This window comes from Cetorhinus maximus, chromosome 15, assembly GCF_964194155.1.
Source record: "Cetorhinus maximus chromosome 15, sCetMax3.hap1.1, whole genome shotgun sequence".
NCBI classification, from domain to species: Eukaryota; Metazoa; Chordata; class Chondrichthyes; order Lamniformes; family Cetorhinidae; genus Cetorhinus; species Cetorhinus maximus.
The window spans coordinates 75,396,495-75,417,265 of record NC_135893.1 but is presented as its reverse complement, the minus strand read 5'-3'; the positions used below and the strand labels follow the sequence as shown (position 1 = coordinate 75,417,265).

General features: G+C 48.1%; 1 protein-coding gene across 1 annotated transcript in view; it reads right to left on the bottom strand.

Moving 5' to 3' along the window:
• The window catches only part of syngr3a (synaptogyrin 3a), a 73,037-nt gene that overhangs the window by 29,185 nt on the left and 23,081 nt on the right, over positions 1-20,771 (bottom strand). Inside the window, exon 2 of the mRNA XM_078558665.1 lies at positions 5,651-5,885. Within this exon, the coding sequence (XP_078414791.1) occupies positions 5,651-5,885 (235 nt within the window). The remainder of the gene's footprint in view (positions 1-5,650; positions 5,886-20,771) is intronic.

Genomic DNA, 20,771 nt, shown 5'->3' with positions numbered 1-20,771 from the left:
ATTATTGAACAGCTCAAAAAATTAATGAAACATGTCCCCTCATGTGACTCTGTCACACGAGCAGGGCCATGTTTTTAATTAAAAATTAAAGCTTTTATTTCACTTGTATTTGATTTTGGAAACCTCAACCCGCCCGTGGATGAGGTTTCCAAAATAATGCACAGGCCGCTTGGCCTTTTCGTCTGCCTGTCAACTGTTAGGCAGTGGAAAATTCAGCACAATTGATAACTTAATGGCATTAATAGGCCTTTTAATTGGTGGCAGACGCCCTGCCGGCTCTGGCGCGCACCAGCCGACCGAACTATCGCGCGACTGCGCGTTGACATCGGCATGCTCAGCCAATGTCATCGTATGTCATTTCACGCTAGGTCGAGTTGAGCACTTGCCCACCCACCGAGCTAAAAATCCTGCCCACAGCGTATATTGTGGGAAAATGTGAAATTATCCAATTTGGCGGGAAGAATAAAGAGCAGCATATTATCTAAATGGTGAGAGATTGCAGAGTGCTGAGATACAGAGGAATCTTGGTGTCTTGTCAGGGGAATTGAATACAAAAGTAGGGCGGTTATGCTTCAGTTGTAGAGGGCACTAGTGAGACCACATCTGGAGTACTGTTTACAGTATTGGTCACCTTATGTAAGGAAGGATGTAAATGCCAAGGTCCCTTTGTTCCTCAGAACTTCCTAGTGTCATGCCGTTCCCTGAATACTTCCTTGTCAAATTACTCCTTCCAAAGTGTATCACCTCACGCTTTTCAGGGTTAAATTCCATCTGCCACTTATCTGCCCATTTGACCATCCCGTCTATATCTTCCTGTAGCCCAAGACACTCAACCTCACTCTTAACCACCCGGCCAATCTTTGTGTCATCCGCAAACTTATTAACCCTACCCCCCACATAGTCATCTATGTCGTTTATATAAATGACAAATAATAGGGGACTCAGCACAGATCCCTGTGGCACGCCACTGGACACTGGCTTCCAGTCACTAAAGCATCCTTCTGTCATCACCCTCTGTCTCCTACAACTAAGCCAATTTGAATCCTCCTTATCAAATTACTCTGTATCCCATGTGCATTTGCCTTCTTTAAAAGTCTCCCTTGTGGGACCTTGTCAAAGGCTTTGCTGAAATCCATATAAACCACATCAACTGCACTACCCTCATCTACACACCTGGTCACCTCCTCAAAAAATTCAATCAAATTTGTTAGGCATGACCTCCCTCTGACAAAGTCATGCTGACTATCCCTGATCAAACCTTGCCTCTCCAAGTGGAGATAGATTTTCTCCATCAGAATTTTCTCCAAGTTTCCCTACCACTGACGAGAGACTCACTGGCCTGTAGTTCCCTGGCTTATCTCTACAACCCTTCTTAAATAGCGGAATCACATTAGCTGTTCTCCAGTCCTCTGGCACCTCCCCCGTGGCCAGAGAGGAATTAAAAATTTGGGTCAGAGCCCCTGCGATCTCCTCCCTTGCCTCCCTCAGCAGTCTGGGACACAAATCATCTGGACCTAGAGATTTGTCCACTTTTAAGCCTGCCAACACCTCCAATGCCTTGTCACTCCCTACATCAATTTGCTTAAGAACCTCGCTGTCTCTCTCCCCGAGTTCGATACCTTCATCCTCATTCTCTTGGGTGAAGACGGATGTGAAGTATTCATTCAACTCTCTAGCGATGTCCTCTGGCTCCACCCATAGATTGCCCCCTTGGTCCCTTATGGGCCCTACTCTTTCCCTGGTTATCCTCTTCCCATTGAGATACTTATAGAATATCTTGGGATTTTCCCTACTTTTACCAGCCAGAGCTTTCTCATATCCCCTCTTTGCTCTCCTAATTGTTTTCTTAAGCTCCACCCTGCACTTTCTGTACTCCACTAATGCCTCCGCTGATTTGCTTCCCTTGTACCTGCTAAAAGCCTCTCTTTTCCTTCTCATCGTAACCTGAATATCTCTGGTCATCCATGGTTCTCTGGGCTTGTTACTCCTTCCTATCACCCTAGAGGGAACATGTTGAGCCTGTACCCTCCCCATTTCCTTTTTGAATGCCCCCCACTGCTCCTCTGTAGATTTCCCCACAAGTAGCTGTTCCCAGTCTACCTTGGCCAGATCGTGCCTTATTTTATTAAAATCCACTCTCCCCCAATCCAAAACATTTTTTTGCAACTTGTCGATTTCTTTGTCCATAACAAACTTAAACTGTACCACGCTGTGGTCACTATCGCTAAAATGCTCACCCACCACCACCTCAGCCACCTGTCTGGCTTCATTCCCCAGAATTAGGTCCAGCACTGTGCCGACCCTTGTTGGACCCTCTACGTATTGACCTAAAAAGTTCTCCTGTACACATTTCAAGAAATCCACTCCATCCAAGCCCTTAACACTATATCTATCCCAATTAATGTTGGGAAAGTCGAAATCACCTAATATAATTATTATTGTTATTGTTTTTACACACCTCTGCAAATTGTGCACATATTTGCTCCTCAATTTCCCACTGACTATCTGGGGGTCTATAATAAACACCTAACAATGTGGATGCCCCTTTTTTATTCCTAAACTCTACCCACAAATCCCTCATGTAGATGAGGCTTAATCTCTGTTTGAATTTTGTGAGGGAGCAGAAGCTGGGAGATTTAGGAAGAGTCTATAGTGGTCCTCACCAAGTCTTGTGCCAAAGAAAGCAACACACAGATTAGCTTGAAAGTATTGCAAAGTAACTAGAACAAAGGAATTAGTTATCCATAGTCAAGAGAGGGTAAATAAAAGTTTTATCTTGGAGGATAGTTGGAGCGGAGGAGAATTCTCCAGAGGACTGTGGCATACTTATGAGTGATCTCAACAGAAGTAAACAACTTTAAAATTGATGTGTCTTGTAAGAGAATTCTTGGGGGAAGTAGGGAGTAATCCTAAGTGTATAACATATGTACTTATAAACCATATTAAGTTAATACTGCTTGCTTTGTTTAATTCTTTTATATACCATAAATTTTGTTTTGCTCAAAAAAAGCCCAAAATCTTATGGAGTAGTTCTAATGGTTAAAACAAATTGTTCGGATTTTTCTTTAAATATTAATGGTCGCTTACCGGTTCATTAGAGGGGCAACAAATAAGAAGAATGGAAGAGTTGCCCTTAACCAAATTTCTCTCTCCCTAGGGCAAGTGTGTGGTAGCTACTCAGTCTAACCCAATAGCATATCAATCAGGAATGTGACAAATCACGGACTATTTGACTCCACAGCTCTATCTTTAAAAGTTACATTGTTGGTTCTGTAGACCTTGTACGAATAAAAGATGAATCATTTGCCAGGCTTAATTAGATTCAGTAGCCATAGGGCTAGAGTGAATGTCAAAAGACAATCAGATGTCAATTCATGGGCAGAACATTATGCTCGGTCTGCGGGCGCACACCCGACACGCCCGAGCGTAAAATGACACGCAATGATGTTCGGCGTGCGTCCCGACGTCCGATGTTTTGTTCGGCTGGCCGGAGTCAGCTGCGTGCCCGCCGATAACTGAAAGGCCTATTAGGGCCATTAACAAGTAAATCAAATTCAAATTAACGCTGCCCATCTAACCTTATGGTTGGTGGGTAGACGAAAAGGCCAAGCGGCCTTTACATTTTTTAGGAAATCTCATCCACGAGTGGGTTGAGGTTTTCTAAAGCAATTAAAAATTAACTGAAAACCTTATTTTTGAATTAAAAACCTGTCCCAGCTCATGTGACAGTCACATGAGGGAATATGTATTTAAAAAAATTTTTTTTACTGTCTTTATTAATTTTTTAAAAAGCGCTTCAATCTCCTTGAGGCCGCTCCATGCCTCAGGGAGGTTGAAGCACTCTTTCATGCGCATGCGTGAACCGCTCATCAGGCCCGCTCTCCCCCCTACCCCCACTCGCACAGGTAGCGCTGAGCGCTGCCGCTCACAATCCACGCAGGGCAGGCCTTAATTGGCCCGCCCATGTGAAATCGGGGAGCGGAACCAATCACGGGCAGTGGTGGGCTTCCCAAAACCGCCCCTACCGATTCTGCCCAACGAGGGAAAAATTCTGGCCCGTGAAGCTAATAAGTGATTAAAACAGTTAAACCTAGTTAAAATATTATCCAAAATGAATTATGTACAACTATTATCCACTTTACACCTTAATAATAAACCATATTTGATTTCAAAGCTATAGTACAATTTTAATATTCAAATGATATTCAAAACTGCTTTCAATTCAGTTTTTAATGTTGTCGATCTAAATGGAATCCTTCACCTTTGTTATTCACTCTTATTCATTATTCTTTATGTAGCTCATATTAAATGACAAATCTCTATATTAACATGAATTCAATAATTCTTTGCTAATGCATTTATAGCTCTATATAAAATACGACGTTGGCATTTTCCTTTAAAAGCTGTGCATAATCAGCAAGCAATCCAATTCGGAGGCAATGATATAATTCAAGAGAGTGGGGACTGTGAATGGGGTGGTGCTCGTGATGCTAAGTAAGAGTCAAAGCCTTCATGTACCTAAATTACTGCTCAAAGAATTGGATTTGAGCATGAGTGGAATACATGGAGCAACACAACCATTAGAACACAGCCCCGCAAGTAATTGGTTGACAGGTTTTTCAGAATTTCCCTCCTCTCCAATTTGATGCATGTTGGCCTTACTGAGATATAGCTTCACATGTTCTGATCACTCCTCAACTTGCTCAAGTGGCCACTCTGTAGGCATAAGCCTTTACAATGAGTATTGTCACACTGTTTGATCATGAAAACCATCATATCTCACCCCAGTGCTAAGCTCACACCTGATGCACGCATGCACACTTCCAGCAGGACTTGCTGCATTGAAGTTGTGAGTGGAAACTTTGATGAACTTTCCACTCCCTAACTTGAGGGCCTTGTAATACCTGTACTGTCACCTAGCTATGATAGCATAGCCCCATCTGGAATCAAATTTAGCCCCGTCTGGTCTGTAAGGTCAGACTTTGCTTTTAAATGTAAGCATCTTTCACTAACATATGAGTCCTCTTGTCCTATTGAGGATTCAGGTGACTCTAGTGATCCAGGTACCCTCCTCTTTACAGCAAAGATACCATCAGCATTTCCAAATTTCTGAGAGATAGAGGGATATTAGAATATTTATAAAGAACATGTTTATCATTTCACTGCAAATGTTGTAATATTACACTGCTGATTTATCATTACTACGAGGTGGAAAGTTAAAATATTGCTGCTTGGAGCATCAATCCCAGGTACAATAAGCAGCAGAACTACAGCAATTGACCTGAAATCCTTTGGGGTGTCTACTAGTGCCCTGCAACAACTTTGTGAGATCCTCTTGGGAAACTGTGTAAATGACTATATAAACCGCAGAAGGCAATGAAAAAACAGAAATGATCACACCAAATGGTGGCAGAGGGTTGAGTGAAGAACACTGAACACTGGAACATGACAGAACAAACGAGAGCAGAACAGTTAGCAGTGGAGCTGAGCAATGTAGAGGTGCCTTGCAGCTTGAAATTTGTGCGCTTGAGACTTGAATTTTCATCTGTGCAAGTTTGAATTTGGCGTGTGTGCATTTTCTGTGCACCCAAATTATGTAAGACTAGCTCGCCAATAAATGGTAAAAATAACCTTTCCCAAGTGCATCTACCTGAAAATCCCAGATCTCCGAGTACAACATGTTTCCTGTCCTTTACACTGCTGATCTGTGGGAAGTAGAGGTCCAGGGTAAGAAACAGGATGGATCCAAAGAACGCTAAGATGCCGATGGCAATGCCATAGTTGCAGGCGCTGTTGTTTTTGTTGAAAACGCAGTAAAGATATTCGCTGCTTTTATTGACGTAGCCTTCATTCACTATAGAAGCAAATACAACGATGGAGAATATCTGTGGAGGAAGGAGTGAAAATGTGAGAGTTGAATGCTTCATAGCTTTATGGACCAACATCAGTAACAATGAAACTGGCTATAGTTTCCAATCAAAAAATTGATGGTAACAGAAATTCAAACGAGTAGGTTTCTCCTGTAACAGAACCGAGTACTCCATAGGCATAAAGTGATAATAAAAGGTCAATAAATACAGGTATCAGCATATGATCTTCGATGGGTTTGCTTTAAAAAGGAAGCTGTCAGTTAGTTATTTCATATGCCACAAGCAGACCTACAACCCACTTGTACCACAGGTACGACTCTTTCAATGTCTAATAGGGTCACAACTGTCCGTAACTTCTATTCCATGGGGTCCATCCAGTCAGACACAGGTGATGTCAGTAACAAAGGTCAAGCAGCCACACACACATACACCAACAATTAAAAAAAAAAAATCATTTGTGAGATGTGAGTGTCATTGGCAAGTCATATATTTATTGCCCATCCCTAATTGCCCTCGAGAAGGTGGTGGTGAGCTGTCTTCTTGAACTGTTGCAGTCCCCCTGTGGTGTAGGTACACCCACAGTGCTATTAGGGAGGGAGTTCCAGGATTCCGACCCAGTGACAGTGAAGGAACAGTGGTACATTTCCAAGTCAGGATGGTGAATGGCTTGGAGGGGAACTGAAGGTGGTGGTACTCCCATGTGTCTACTGCCCTTGTCCGTCTAGGTCAATGTTCCCAAACTGTGGGTTATGGGTGCCTTGGAGTTCAGACTGATTTCTGACAGCTGCAAGGCTCTATTGGTGGGTGTGGCCTAACAAACATTTTTGAGGCCTGTTTGTTGCTATTAAAAAAAAGGCCTGTGTAAAGGTAGGTGTTTATTTTTTTTTAAAAGCACTGCAGTTTGAACAATTCCTATTCCCCTAACTTCTATCTACCCCTGTCCACCCCACCTGCTCAGGAGCTAAAACACACTCCCTTCCCCACTCAGAAGTTAAAAGAATCCCCCCCATTCCATCACTGAAGAGCTAAACCCTGCCCCCAACCCCACTCAGGAGCTAAAAGCCTCCCAACCCTCCCGGTCAGCAGTTGAAGCTACCTCTCCCCCTCCCCCTCTCAGGATCACATGAAGTCTGCAGCATTAAAATGGGGTCACACCAGAACAAGTTTGGAAAGCACAGTTCTAAATGGCAGAGGTCATGGATTTGGAAGGTCGAAGGAGCCTTGGTGAGTTGCTGCACTGCGTCTTGTAGATGGTACACACTGCTGCTACTGTGCGTCGGTGGTGGAGGGAGTGAACGTTGAAGGTGTGGATGGGGTGCAAATCAAAATACCTGGGTGTACCAACATCACGTGGACTGCAGTGGTTCAAGAAGACAGATTGCCACCACCTTCTCTAGGGAAATTAGGGATTGGCAATTAATGCTGCCCTTTCCAAACCTGCCATTGATGCTCATATCCCATGAAACAATATTTGTGGTGCCGATTTTCTGTCCTGATGACACTTTATTATCCAACACTTTTTTTTGGTCCAATTAATATAGTCCAGGCCTGTTTCCCAGGCAACAATACAATTATGAAAAATGTTATAAACTCACTGACCAATGTCTAATACTGTACTCCAGCTGATTCAGGGACAAGATGGAGAAACGTATGGCCAACTGTATTAGGGGGATTACTTCCCAACTCTAACACAAAGCATGAGGATGTTGCCAGGACTGGAAATTTGCAGCTATGAGGAAAGTTTGGATAGGCTGGGGTTGTTCTCCTTGGAACAGAGGAGGCTGAGGGGAGACTTGATTGAGATGTACAAAATTGTGAGGGGCCTGGATAGAGGGGATGGGAAGGGCCTATTTACTTTAGCAGAGAGGTCAGTGACCAGGGGACATAGATTTAAAGTGATTGGAAGAAAAATTTGGGGGGAGATGAGAAAAAACGTTTTCACCCAGGGATAGTAGGGGTCTGGAACTCACTGCCTGAGAGGGTAGTAGAGGCAGAAACCCTCGACTCATTTATAAGGTGTCTGGAAATGCACCTTACATGTTGTAGCCTGCAGGGCTACAGACCAAATGCTGAAAAATGAGATTAGGATGGATGGCTCATTTTTTGGCTGGCACAGACATGATGGGCCAAGTGGCCTCTTTCTGTGCCGTAAACTTTCTATGATCTTATTTTAATTAGTGGGGATGTTTGTTCTCAACTTGCTTGATGTACCTGCTTGCTCATTCTGAAGTTAATAAATCAACTATTCTTCCCTACACGATGCTAAAAGGACAGATCACATCAGTGAAGTAATAATCATCCATGTGTGATTGGCAGCTAAGTATCAAAAGGCTGGGTTAAAATTCCCCACTTGCAGAAACTGGTATGACTCATTCGTATTGAAATGGAGAAGTTATGGCTCCAGCACACAGTGAGCGAAATGACCCTCTAAACACCAGAGGCATCAACAAAGAAACAAACAGGCATTAAGCAATTTCCCAGAAAATAGTGATACTTGAAAACTGCAATCCTCAGAACATTAATTGCCATTTGCAGCTTTCAAATTAGTTAACTTTCTCCAAGTTACTGTCCTTTAGCTTGTAATTATAAATCACTCCGGTGTATCACCTGTATTCAGTCTAATTAGCACTCAAATAATTACGATTTCTGTGAAACCTATAATCTCAGTAGTGACTGCAGAGCCATTTGCTAATGGGGAACCATGTTTTGTAACCTGGCTTTATACATTAAACAAGGGGGTAAAAGAAAGTCCTTTTCCACCATATTTAAAACACAGAAAATTTGATCACTGATGTTCAAGGGGCTGAATATCCCCTGCTTTGTGTGTGGGGACGATTTATTGTCTAGATGTAAGTAGGATGGAGGTCAGTTGTTTATGAAAACTCTACTTACCTCATTGGGGAGTGGGGGTCAGGAGCTTCAACTCCCAATGGACCGCGGAGCTTTTGCACATGCTCAGTCCAGGAGCAGGCTGCACATGCGCACTTCTGCAATTTTTAGGTTCTGTGGGGCCAATGTGCCTGTGCAGGAAGATAAATGGTGCAAAATCCAAGTCAGGTGACCAGGAGTAGAGAGCCATCGAGGGGAGTGACCCAGGAAGGGGACAGTGGAAAGGGGACAGGAAGAGGTCCCAAAGAGAGGGAGTTCCAGACAGGGGACAGGGACAGGAAGAAGTCCCAGTTAAGTTAAAAAGAGAGGAGCATGGAAAAATGGCTCTAAATAAGAAAAGGGTTGTGGACAACAGACTTTAAGTGAAGAGGCCTCAAGGAAAGCCTGGGTAATCAAAAACAGCTCAGAAGAAGTCCTGAAGATCCAAGAAGGCAGCCGAAGGTTGGTGACTCCATGCTGCAGGCTGTTGGGGTGAACGTACCCCTTTGGAGCAGTAGTGTTCTGCTTGGTGTGGCCGAAAATCTGAAATTGTGCTTTAGAGTTTGTGATTGAATGTAGACTCAGGAATCTAGGGGAACAAAATCTCGGGAGGCGAAAATGAAACCCTGAAAGGTGGACTGTTGTTGACACCGTCCAAGTTGGAGTGACATTTGGCGAGAATTCCAAGGGAAGATCTTCGAAGATGAAGATGGGAATCCCGAGAGAGAGAGAGAGAGAGAGGGACAGAGTTTCAGACTGGTTGGTTGACTCACAATGTTTACTGAGATCTGGGTGGACTGTTGAGAAATCCATGGACTCTGTCTCAGTTGCATCTGTCATTTATTGTGTAGTGTGGTGTGTTCGACCACAGTTGGCTTGTTAATTCACATGTACATCATACTAACCCTGAATGTCAGAGTACAAGATAGTGTAAATTGTTTGATCTCTCTGACCGTGTAAAGTTTCTTTTCGTTTGTTCAAAACCCATGGAATCTTGTGGATTTATTCACTGAGCAGGTGTCTTAAATTTCAAACTTTGTCTATTTTAAACAAAGCATTATTGGTCCCTAACCAGATCTTACTAAAAACTTGGGGTCTGGTCAAGGATCATAGCAAGTTATTCTGGGTCCAGAACCCCTTGGTGATTCATCAAAACTTCCAAGGTATTCTGAGTGCAGGGGTTAGAGTTTACTTACTTTAAATACGCTGCCATAGAGAAGCAATGTCAACCCAGCTCCAATGTCATTTTCCAAGGTCTCTTCCTGGGTCGAGGCTCAAATGCTGCAGCAAGCAATTGAGAGTGGGGCTTGGAGTTCTCACCCAGCTCCTCCAGTCTGCGGGATCTGAGAAGTCCATCCATCACAGGAAGTTACAAGGATTACGCAATAAATGGGAATATACTAAGAAGGGTAGATGAAGTGAGAGATCTTGACATACAAGTACACAGGTCCCTGAAGGCAGCAGTTCAAGTAGACAAGGTTGTAAAGAAGGCATATGGAATGCTCTCCTTCATTGGCAGAGGTAGAGGCAGAAACTCTAAACTCTTTTAAAAAGTTCCTGGATCTATGCCTTAAGTGCTGTAAGCTGCAGGGCTATGGACCGGGTGCAGGAAGGTGGGATTAGAAAGGGCACCTGGGAGTCCTAGGGCTGGCATGGACAAGATGGGCTGAATGGCCTCCTTCTGTGCTGTAACTTTTCTATGGAAGGGAGAGAAAGCACAAGGGGAGGAAGTGACAAAGATGATCGCTGATGGAAGGGCAGTGGATGTAATCTACATGGATTTCAGTAAGGCCTTTGACAAGGTCCCTCATGGCAGACTGGTACAGAAGGTAAAGTCGCATGGGATCAGAGGTGAGCTGGCAAGATGGATACAGAATTGGCTTGGTCATAGAAGACAGAGGGTAGCAGTGGAAGGGTCCTTTTCCGAATGGAGAGCTGAGACTAGTGGTGTTCCGCAGGGATCAGTGCTGGGACCTTTGCTGTTTGTAGTGTACATAAATGATTTGGAGGAAAATGTAACTGGGCTAATTAGTAAGTTTGCAGACGACACTAAGGTTGGTGGAGTTGCAGATAGTGAAGAGGATTGTCAAAGGATACAGCGGGATATAGATCGGTTGGAGACTTGGGTGGAGAGATGGCAGATTGAGTTTAATCCAGACAAATGCAAGGTAATGCATTTTGGTAGGTCTAATACAGGTAGGAATTATAAAAGTAAATGGCAGAACCCTTCAGTGCATCGATGGGCAGAGGGATCTGGGTGTACAGGTCCACAGGTCACTGAAAGTGGCAACGCAGGTGGATAAGGTAGTCAGGAAGGCATATGGCATGCTTGCCTTCATTGGCAGGGGTATTGAGTATAAAAGCTGGGAAGTCATGTTGCAGCTATATAGAACCTTGGTTAGGCTACACTTGGAATATTGTGTGCAATTCTGATCGCCACATTACCAGAAGGATATGGAGGCATTGGAGAGGGTGCAGAGGAGACTTACCAGGATGCCGCCTGGTCTGGAGTTTATTAGCTATGAGGAGAGGTTGGAGAAACTCGGATTGTTCTCGGAGTTGAGGGGCGACTTGATAGAAGTTTACAAAATTATGAGTGGCATGGACAGAGTAGATAGTCAGAAGCTTTTTCCCAGGGTGGAAGAGTCAATTACTAGGGGACATAGATTTAAGGTGAGAGGAGAAAACTATAAAGGTGATGTGCGGGGCAAGTTTTTTACGCAGAGGGTAGTGAGTGTCTGGAATTCGCTGCCAGAGGAGGTGGTGGAAGCAGGTACGATAGTGGTGTTTAAGAGGCAGCTTGACAAATACATAAATATGATGGGAATAGAGGGATACGGACCCCGGAAGTGCAAAATGTTTTAGTTTGACAGGCAATATGATCGGCGCAGGCTTGGAGGGCCAAAGGGCCTGTTCCTGTGCTGTACTTTTCTTTGTTCTTTGTTCAAACTAGGGGGTTCTGGTTGCATTGTAGAAAATGAGCGGCAAGAGGTTCTGCCTGATGTTTCTGCCACAATCTTTTCTCCTATTGATACACAACTAATATGCCATGACGCATTTCTTTGGGATTGATCTCTACTCGTAGCGTGATTGCATGATACTCATTACAACAATGTTGCACGATGGAAAAAACAGCAAGAAAGGGAACAATGGAGGGTAATCATAGTTTAAACCCTCAACTCCACTGTTCTCATTCCACTGTAAGAAAGAATTCCCTCTAATCGACATTATATGCAATTATGCTGGGAATACCAAAGATCAGTTAATTCTTTGAGCTCTACAATCCTACAAAATAATTATATTTTCAAGGATATAATTCTATTGCTTAATTGGTACCTGTATTTTGTTGCAAAGACTAATTACCCAAGGTTTTTCCTCTGAGGTTAAAAACTGTAGGAGAAAAATGTGGGTGCATTGTGAAAGCAAAAAAAAAAAGATCAGAGTCAACAATATATAACTGCATGAATAAACTGTCTGTTTTCATTTTAGTCAAGTGACTGCAGCCTACAAAGGTTTCATGTTTCTAGAAATGTTATTGGATGTTTCTGCAGTTTATTAAAAAATAAAACATTTATAGAACAATGACGTTCACAGAATTATAAATCATCAGATGAGCCACTAGTTCATTAGGAAACAAAACTGCAAAAAAGGTTCCATTTATAATGCTGACTTTTTAATGACTCAATGCTGGAAAGCAGACAACAGCATTTGGTAGCTCGATCTTCTAGGAAAGAGTTAAGTGACAAGGGCTTTCACTTTGATCCCAACCTCAAAACAGCACCTCCACTCACTAACTGCTCCAAACAGTTCAATTTTCCAAACCAACCACCCATTTAAGTCAGATTATCAATTTATTGCTCATTTATACTCAATTTTGGTTGCAAGACACTTGGCTAAGTGGGGTCTTTACAGTCATCATGAACTCAAGCAGTCGCAAAGCATTTCACACCCAATGGAGCATTTCTGAAACATAGGTGGGGATTTTTCAGGGGCAGAGGGGTCCTGCTGTTGGTGCCGAAAGCGGGCGGGAAGGCAAGCTTTATCGGGCAGCTGGACCTCGGGAGGTATTTTACCAGCATCAGTCAATTAAGTGGCTGCCGTTGCATTAAAGCTAGTGGCCCAGTCAGGCGGGCCCCAGCGACATGGGGGAGGTGGTCGCTGAGGGCAAGCGGCACCATTGCCATAAGATTCCCAGTTGTCACTGTGGGCCCCTTCGTAGGCCAAAGAGTGCCCAAAAAAGTGGGCCCCCACCGCCTTCTGGAGCACACAGGGGGGGCCACTACAGTTTACCTGATGGTTGCCCCCTGTGGTAGAATGTCCCCCCGCCACTTGTAAAATACCAGCAGAGGTAGGAAGAGGCCCTTAATTGACTACTTAAGTGGTTCAATTGGACTTTGGGCAGGAGGGCCATCTGCTGCCTTCCCATGCCATTCTGCCAGCCTTCCTGCCTCCAGGCCCATCTCCAAATGGCCCCTTAAAATTCTGGCCCTGGTCATTGTAATGTAGTGAAACCCAGCAGCCAGTTTACACACAGCAAAGTCCCACAAACAGCATTGAGATAATGATCATTGAGATAATGGTAATATGGTTTAAGTGTTGTTGTCTGAGGGATAAATATTGACCAGGACACCAGAAGAATTCCCCTGTTCTTCTTCCAGTAGTGCTATGGGAAATTTACAGCAAACGAGAGAGTGAAAAAGGCCTCAGCTGAAAGACAGCACCTACAACAATGCAAGACTTCCCACAGTACTACAATTAAGTGGCAGATTGGATAATAAAGTCCTAAACTGAGGGCTTGAGCCCACAACCTTCTGACAAATCCTGCTTCGGACACCAGGAAGTAGGCTTTGTAGTCTTGAGTATGTTAACAGCAAGTCTTTCTGAACAATTCATAACTATACACATACAGTCGAGGGTACAGGTATGGAGCTGACTCCATCCTAGGTCTTTACACATCTTTGTCCAGCTCCAGACTGACCCTGGCTCTGGGTCATGTGCCTTCTTACATCACTGTGTGGGCGGTACTGTACTCAGTCTTACATTAACCCTGTATGTACCAGACCTTACTACCGCACCACCTGCCTCAGGAGCAAGAACCTGCAGAATCAGCATTTGCACACATATAAGATCCCAGAGCCAAACAGCACCACCAGCATGACTAATGGGGTGGAACTGGGGCATGACCAAAAAGGAACCCAAAAAAATGCCAATTCTGTACCTATGCTCAGAACCCACTGCAGAACACAAATTCAGGTCCTTTTATTTTTCTTCAAGGCTCAGAATAGTAAAAACACAACATGTTGTGGGACAGAAACTTTGGTATTGTTACAATGAAATGGGAGCGCAGTACGGTGAGTTCTTCCAAACATATTTTAAATCATTTGAGACTGAAAGAGCAGGATGTAAATGACTCAGATCTAAATAAGTAACTAAAACAAGTGGCATTTGAAACTGTAGCTTCTGTGAGTCACAAAGTTAGTGGTGTTTAAAGGAACTTGTTTAGAACCAGCCAAAGGATTGACAACTCTCGTGTGTGTTAAAGGGCACTTCAACAGATCAATTAGGCTTCTTACTCCAACTACATTAAGAAACAGCTACACAAAGATAGAACTCTCTTGCGACAAGTACAGTTTTATAGCAGAGACTATTGATCTGTTGAAGTGCCCTTTAACACACACGAGAGTTGTCTCTGTTATAAAACTGTATTTGTCGCAGGAGAGTTCTATTTCTGTGTAGCTGTTTCTTAATGTAGTTAGAGTAAGGAGCCTAAAACAATCAATTTACAATGGATATGTCGTCTTTACAAATGACATGCCTTACTGAACAGTAAACAGTTTTCATAGACCCTACTTCAGACCAGCATTAAGACAAACTATCAAACAGAGCTGCCAAAGGTTGTGCCTCCTCAGTGTAAAGTATTCACAGCACATGTTTACACGCCATGTATGCATAAAGCCCTATCTCCAGCCCAAGGTTTCAGTTATTACCCAGAACCTGTCAGCAGTGGATAAGTTCACTTATCTTGGCAGCACACTCTTTTGAGCTGACTATATTTGCTTATATACCAGTGGTGTGGTTGCTGGCTTCTGGTATGCACGGCCTACCTTATCTAGGAGAGACTGTAATCTTACTCTGGTACTTGCTTCAACCTGGTTTATTAGCATTATATATAAAATTGGTTGTAAGTAGGTGGAGATGAATACAGACTGTTCCATCCTCCTTCCTGCATCTAGGACAGGTCTGTCCAACATGCAGCCCACAGGCCACTATCTGGCCCGCCAGGCCTCTTGACCTGGTCCATGAAGCCCATGTTCAAAATGCCTTTAAGTGAATTCGAAAGATTCTTCGAAGAACTGCTCCACCAATCACAGGCCGTTTCCCTCCGTGTTTGCTGTTGCTAGGATCACTAGTGAGCCAACCAGCAGCAAATGTAAGAGAGAACCAGTCTCTGATTGGAGAAGCAGCTTTCTTCAGCCTGAAAACACGGCACGACGGCAACGGTGAGTCTGCTGGGAGGGGGGAAAAGAGTCAAAGTACCTGCCGGACAGGGTGGAAGCATGTGGCTGCCGGGCGGAGGGGGGGGACTGGCCACTGATGGGGGTGGGGAGGGAGAGAATGTGGCAGCTGATATGTGTGAGAATGTAAGAAAAAGAGTGAGAGTAAGAGAATGAGAGTGAGAGTATGAGAGTGACAGATAGTGTGAGAATGTGAATGTATGAGAGTGTGAGAGAGGAGATAGTGAGTGTGAGTGAGAGAGAGTGTATGTGTGCATGCACGCGTGTGAGAGAGAGGGAACAAGTGAGTGTGGCGGAAGGGGGAGAGAGAGAAAGGGGGGAGAGAGAGAGAGAGAAAGAGCGCAAGGGGGAGAGAGAGGGGGGGCGAGAGAGAGAGAGAGGGGGGGCGAGAGAGAGAGAGAGGGGGGGCGAGAGAGAGAGAGAGGGGGGGCGAGAGAGAGAGCGAGGGGGGGCGAGAGAGAGAGAGAGGGGGGGCGAGAGAGAGAGGGGGGGCGAGAGAGAGAGAGAGGGGGGCGAGAGAGAGAGAGAGGGGGGGCGAGAGAGAGAGAGAGAGGGGGGCGAGAGAGAGAGAGAGAGGGGGGGCGAGAGAGAGAGAGAGAGGGGGGGCGAGAGAGAGAGAGAGGGGGGGCGAGAGAGAGAGAGAGGGGGGGCGAGAGAGAGAGAGAGGGGGGGCGAGAGAGAGAGAGAGGGGGGGCGAGAGAGAGAGAGAGGGGGGGCGAGAGAGAGAGAGAGGGGGGGCGAGAGAGAGAGAGAGGGGGGGCGAGAGAGAGAGAGAGGGGGGGCGAGAGAGAGAGAGAGGGGGGGCGAGAGAGAGAGAGAGGGGGGGCGAGAGAGAGAGAGAGGGGGGGCGAGAGAGAGAGAGAGGGGGGGCGAGAGAGAGAGAGAGGGGGGGCGAGAGAGAGAGAGAGGGGGGGCGAGAGAGAGAGAGAGGGGGGGCGAGAGAGAGAGAGAGGGGGGGCGAGAGAGAGAGAGAGGGGGGGCGAGAGAGAGAGAGAGGGGGGGCGAGAGAGAGAGAGAGGGGGGGCGAGAGAGAGAGAGAGAGGGGGGCGAGAGAGAGAGAGAGGGGGGGCGAGAGAGAGAGAGAGGGGGGGCGAGAGAGAGAGAGAGGGGGGGCGAGAGAGAGAGAGAGGGGGGGCGAGAGAGAGAGAGAGGGGGGGCGAGAGAGAGAGAGAGGGGGGGCGAGAGAGAGAGAGAGGGGGGGCGAGAGAGAGAGAGAGGGGGGGCGAGAGAGAGAGAGGGGGGGGGCGAGAGAGAGAGAGAGGGGGGGCGAGAGAGAGAGAGAGGGGGGGCGAGAGAGAGAGAGAGGGGGGGCGAGAGAGAGAGAGAGGGGGGGCGAGAGAGAGAGAGAGGGGGGGCGAGAGAGAGAGAGAGGGGGGGCGAGAGAGAGAGAGAGGGGGGGCGAGAGAGAGAGAGAGGGGGGGCGAGAGAGAGAGAGAGGGGGGGCGAGAGAGAGAGAGGGGGGGCGAGAGAGAGAGAGGGGGGGCGAGAGAGAGAGAGGGGGGGCGAGAGAGAGAGAGGGGGGGCGAGAGAGAGAGAGGGGGGGCGAGAGAGAGAGAGGGGGGGCGAGAGAGAGAGAGGGGGGGCGAGAGAGAGAGAGGGGGGGCGAGAGAGAGAGAGGGGGGGCGAGAGAGAGAGAGGGGGGGCGAGAGAGAGAGAGGGGGGGCGAGAGAGAGAGAGGGGGGCGAGAGAGAGAGAGGGGGGGCGAGAGAGAGAGAGGGGGGGCGAGAGAGAGAGAGGGGGGGCGAGAGAGAGAGAGGGGGGGCGAGAGAGAGAGAGGGGGGGCGAGAGAGAGAGAGGGGGGGCGAGAGAGAGAGAGGGGGGGCGAGAGAGAGAGAGGGGGGGCGAGAGAGAGAGAGGGGGGGCGAGAGAGAGAGGGGGGGCGAGAGAGAGAGAGGGGGGGCGAGAGAGAGAGAGGGGGGGCGAGAGAGAGAGAGGGGGGGCGAGAGAGAGAGAGGGGGGGCGAGAGAGAGAGAGGGGGGGCGAGAGAGAGAGAGGGGGGGCGAGAGAGAGAGAGGGGGGGCGAGAGAGAGAGAGGGGGGGCGAGAGAGAGAGAGGGGGGGCGAGAGAGAGAGAGGGGGGGCGAGAGAGAGAGAGGGGGGGCGAGAGAGAGAGAGGGGGGGCGAGAGAGAGAGAGGGGGGGCGAGAGAGAGAGAGGGGGGGCGAGAGAGAGAGAGGGGGGGCGAGAGAGAGAGAGGGGGGGCGAGAGAGAGAGAGGGGGGGCGAGAGAGAGAGAGGGGGGGCGAGAGAGAGAGAGGGGGGCGAGAGAGAGAGAGGGGGGGCGAGAGAGAGAGAGGGGGGGCGAGAGAGAGAGAGGGGGGGCGAGAGAGAGAGAGGGGGGGCGAGAGAGAGAGAGGGGGGGCGAGAGAGAGAGAGGGGGGGCGAGAGAGAGAGAGGGGGGGCGAGAGAGAGAGAGGGGGGGCGAGAGAGAGAGAGGGGGGGCGAGAGAGAGAGAGGGGGGCGAGAGAGAGAGAGGGGGGGCGAGAGAGAGAGAGGGGGGGCGAGAGAGAGAGAGGGGGGGCGAGAGAGAGAGGGGGGGCGAGAGAGAGAGAGGGGGGGCGAGAGAGAGAGAGGGGGGCGAGAGAGAGAGAGGGGGGGCGAGAGAGAGAGAGGGGGGGCGAGAGAGAGAGAGGGGGGGCGAGAGAGAGAGAGGGGGGGCGAGAGAGAGAGAGGGGGGGCGAGAGAGAGAGAGGGGGGGCGAGAGAGAGAGAGGGGGGCGAGAGAGAGAGAGGGGGGGCGAGAGAGAGAGAGGGGGGGCGAGAGAGAGAGAGGGGGGGCGAGAGAGAGAGAGGGGGGGCGAGAGAGAGAGAGGGGGGGCGAGAGAGAGAGAGGGGGGCGAGAGAGAGAGAGGGGGGCGAGAGAGAGAGAGGGGGGGGCGAGAGAGAGAGAGGGGGGGCGAGAGAGAGAGAGGGGGGGCGAGAGAGAGAGAGGGGGGGCGAGAGAGAGAGAGGGGGGGGCGAGAGAGAGAGAGGGGGGGCGAGAGAGAGAGAGGGGGGGGCGAGAGAGAGAGAGGGGGGCGAGAGAGAGAGAGGGGGGGCGAGAGAGAGAGGGGGGGGCGAGAGAGAGAGGGGGGGGCGAGAGAGAGAGAGGGGGGGCGAGAGAGAGAGGGGGGGGCGAGAGAGAGAGAGGGGGGGCGAGAGAGAGAGAGGGGGGGCGAGAGAGAGAGAGGGGGGGGCGAGAGAGAGAGAGGGGGGGCGAGAGAGAGAGAGGGGGGGCGAGAGAGAGAGAGGGGGGCGAGAGAGAGAGAGGGGGGCGAGAGAGAGAGAGGGGGGCGAGAGAGAGAGAGGGGGGGCGAGAGAGAGAGAGGGGGGGCGAGAGAGAGAGAGGGGGGGCGAGAGAGAGAGAGGGGGGGCGAGAGAGAGAGAGAGGGGGCGAGAGAGAGAGAGGGGGGGCGAGAGAGAGAGAGGGGGGGCGAGAGAGAGAGAGGGGGGGCGAGAGAGAGAGAGAGCGAGAGAGAGAGAGGGGGGGCGAGAGAGAGAGAGGGGGGGCGAGAGAGAGGGGGTGCGAGAGAGAGAGAGGGGGGGCGAGAGAGAGAGAGGGGGGGCGAGAGAGAGAGAGGGGGGGCGAGAGAGAGAGAGGGGGGGCGAGAGAGAGAGAGGGGGGGCGAGAGAGAGAGTGGGGGGGCGAGAGAGAGAGTGGGGGCGAGAGAGAGAGTGGGGGCGAGAGAGAGAGTGGGGGGAGAGAGAGAGTGGGGGGAGAGAGAGAGTGGGGGAGAGAGAGAGTGGGGGGGGAGAGAGAGAGTGGGGGGAGAGAGAGAGTGTGGGGGAGAGAGAGAGAGTGGGGGAGAGAGAGAGAGTGGGGGAGAGAGAGAGAGTGGGGGAGAGAGAGAGAGTGGGGGAAAGAGAGGGGTGAGAGAGTGAGTGTGTGTGTGTGTTTGAGCGAGAGTCTGTGTGTGTGAGCGAGCGTGTATGAGCGAGTGTGTGAGCGAGCATGTGAGAGCGAGCGTGTTTCTGTGTGTGTGAGCAAGCGTGTGTCTGTCTGTGTGTGTGTGAACGAGCGAGTGTGCGCATGCGCGAGTGAGAGAATGTCTGTGTGTCAGCAAGATTGTGTCTTTGAGTGTGAGTAAGAGTGAGTGTATGTGTGTGTGAGCGAGATGGAATATGTCTGTGCGTGTTTGAATGTGTGAGAGAGTGTGTGTGCAAGCGAGTGAATGTGTGTGAGCGAGTATGTATGTGTGAGTGAAAGTGTGCGTGTGTAAGCGAGAGGATGTGTATGAGCAAGATAGAATGTGCCTGTGTGCACACACATGTGCAAGTGAGAGAATGTGTGTGCGTGAGCGAGAGAATGTGTGTGCGTGTGTGAGTGAGAGAATGTTTGTGTGTGTGTGAGCGAGAGAGAGAACGTGTGTGTGAATGTGTGAGAGCAAGAGAATGTGTGGGTGAGCAACAGGGTACTAAATATCCACACCATATTGAGACAGTCACAACTGAGTTGGCTGGTCATGTAGTGAGAATGCCTGACACAGGCTTATCAAAGCAAATCTTCTCTTGAGATCTTGAGTCTAAGATGCACATGGTGGTCAAAGAAAGCACCACACAAATGTTCTGAAGGCTTCACTTAGGAGTTTTGACATCGAGCTCGAGTCCTGGGAGAAGCTCACCCAGGATCTCTGCACCTGGTGCAACCAAATATCTTTGAAGAGTGGCATGAGGCTGGATTTTACAAGCACAACCATCTTCAAACCTGCCAGCAGACAAGCGTAAAATCCAGCCCATGGAATCTTTGGCTTCCACAGTTTAATGTTTCATCTTAAAGATAGCAGCTCTGATAATCCAACACTCCCTCTGTACTGCTCTAAAGTATTAGCCTATATTATGCTTTTTAAAAAGATTCTCTCATGGGATGTGGGCCATCCCTATCACCCTTGAACGGTGTGACTTGCTAGACCATTTCAGAGTCAACCACACTGGAGTCACATGTAGGCCAGATCAGACAAGGATGGCAGGTTTCTTTCCCTAAAGGACATTAGTGAACCAGTTGGGTTTTTACAGCAATCAATGATAGTTTCATGGTCACCATTACTGACACTAGCTTTCAATTCCAAATTTATTAACTGAATTTAAATTCCACCAGCTGCCATAGTGGGATTTGAACCCACATCTCCAGAGCATTAGCCTGGGTCTCTAGAATACTGGTCCAGTGATGTTATCACAATGCCACTATCTCCCACTATGTGCTCCAGTCCTGCAGTGAGACCATTATCTAAACCAGGAGCAACTTTGTTTTTGTTTCTTTCATTCAAACATGCTTATCTAAATATTCTCCAGAGGAATAGTTGAATACTTTATAATAGACAGTCCACACTGTTATCAGGAAACTAACCTTTGGTATTGAGCATTTTTGTTTAGCTGATTACCTTTGCATCATTAATTCAGTATCTTAGACTTTGAGAAAAGTAGATTATCTTTAGTGTCAATAATTAATCCAACATATGGTGCCCACTATGACTATGATCACGGTGCCCACTATGACTATGATCACAATAACAGACTACCTATTGCTATTTTTAAAGCATTGAATC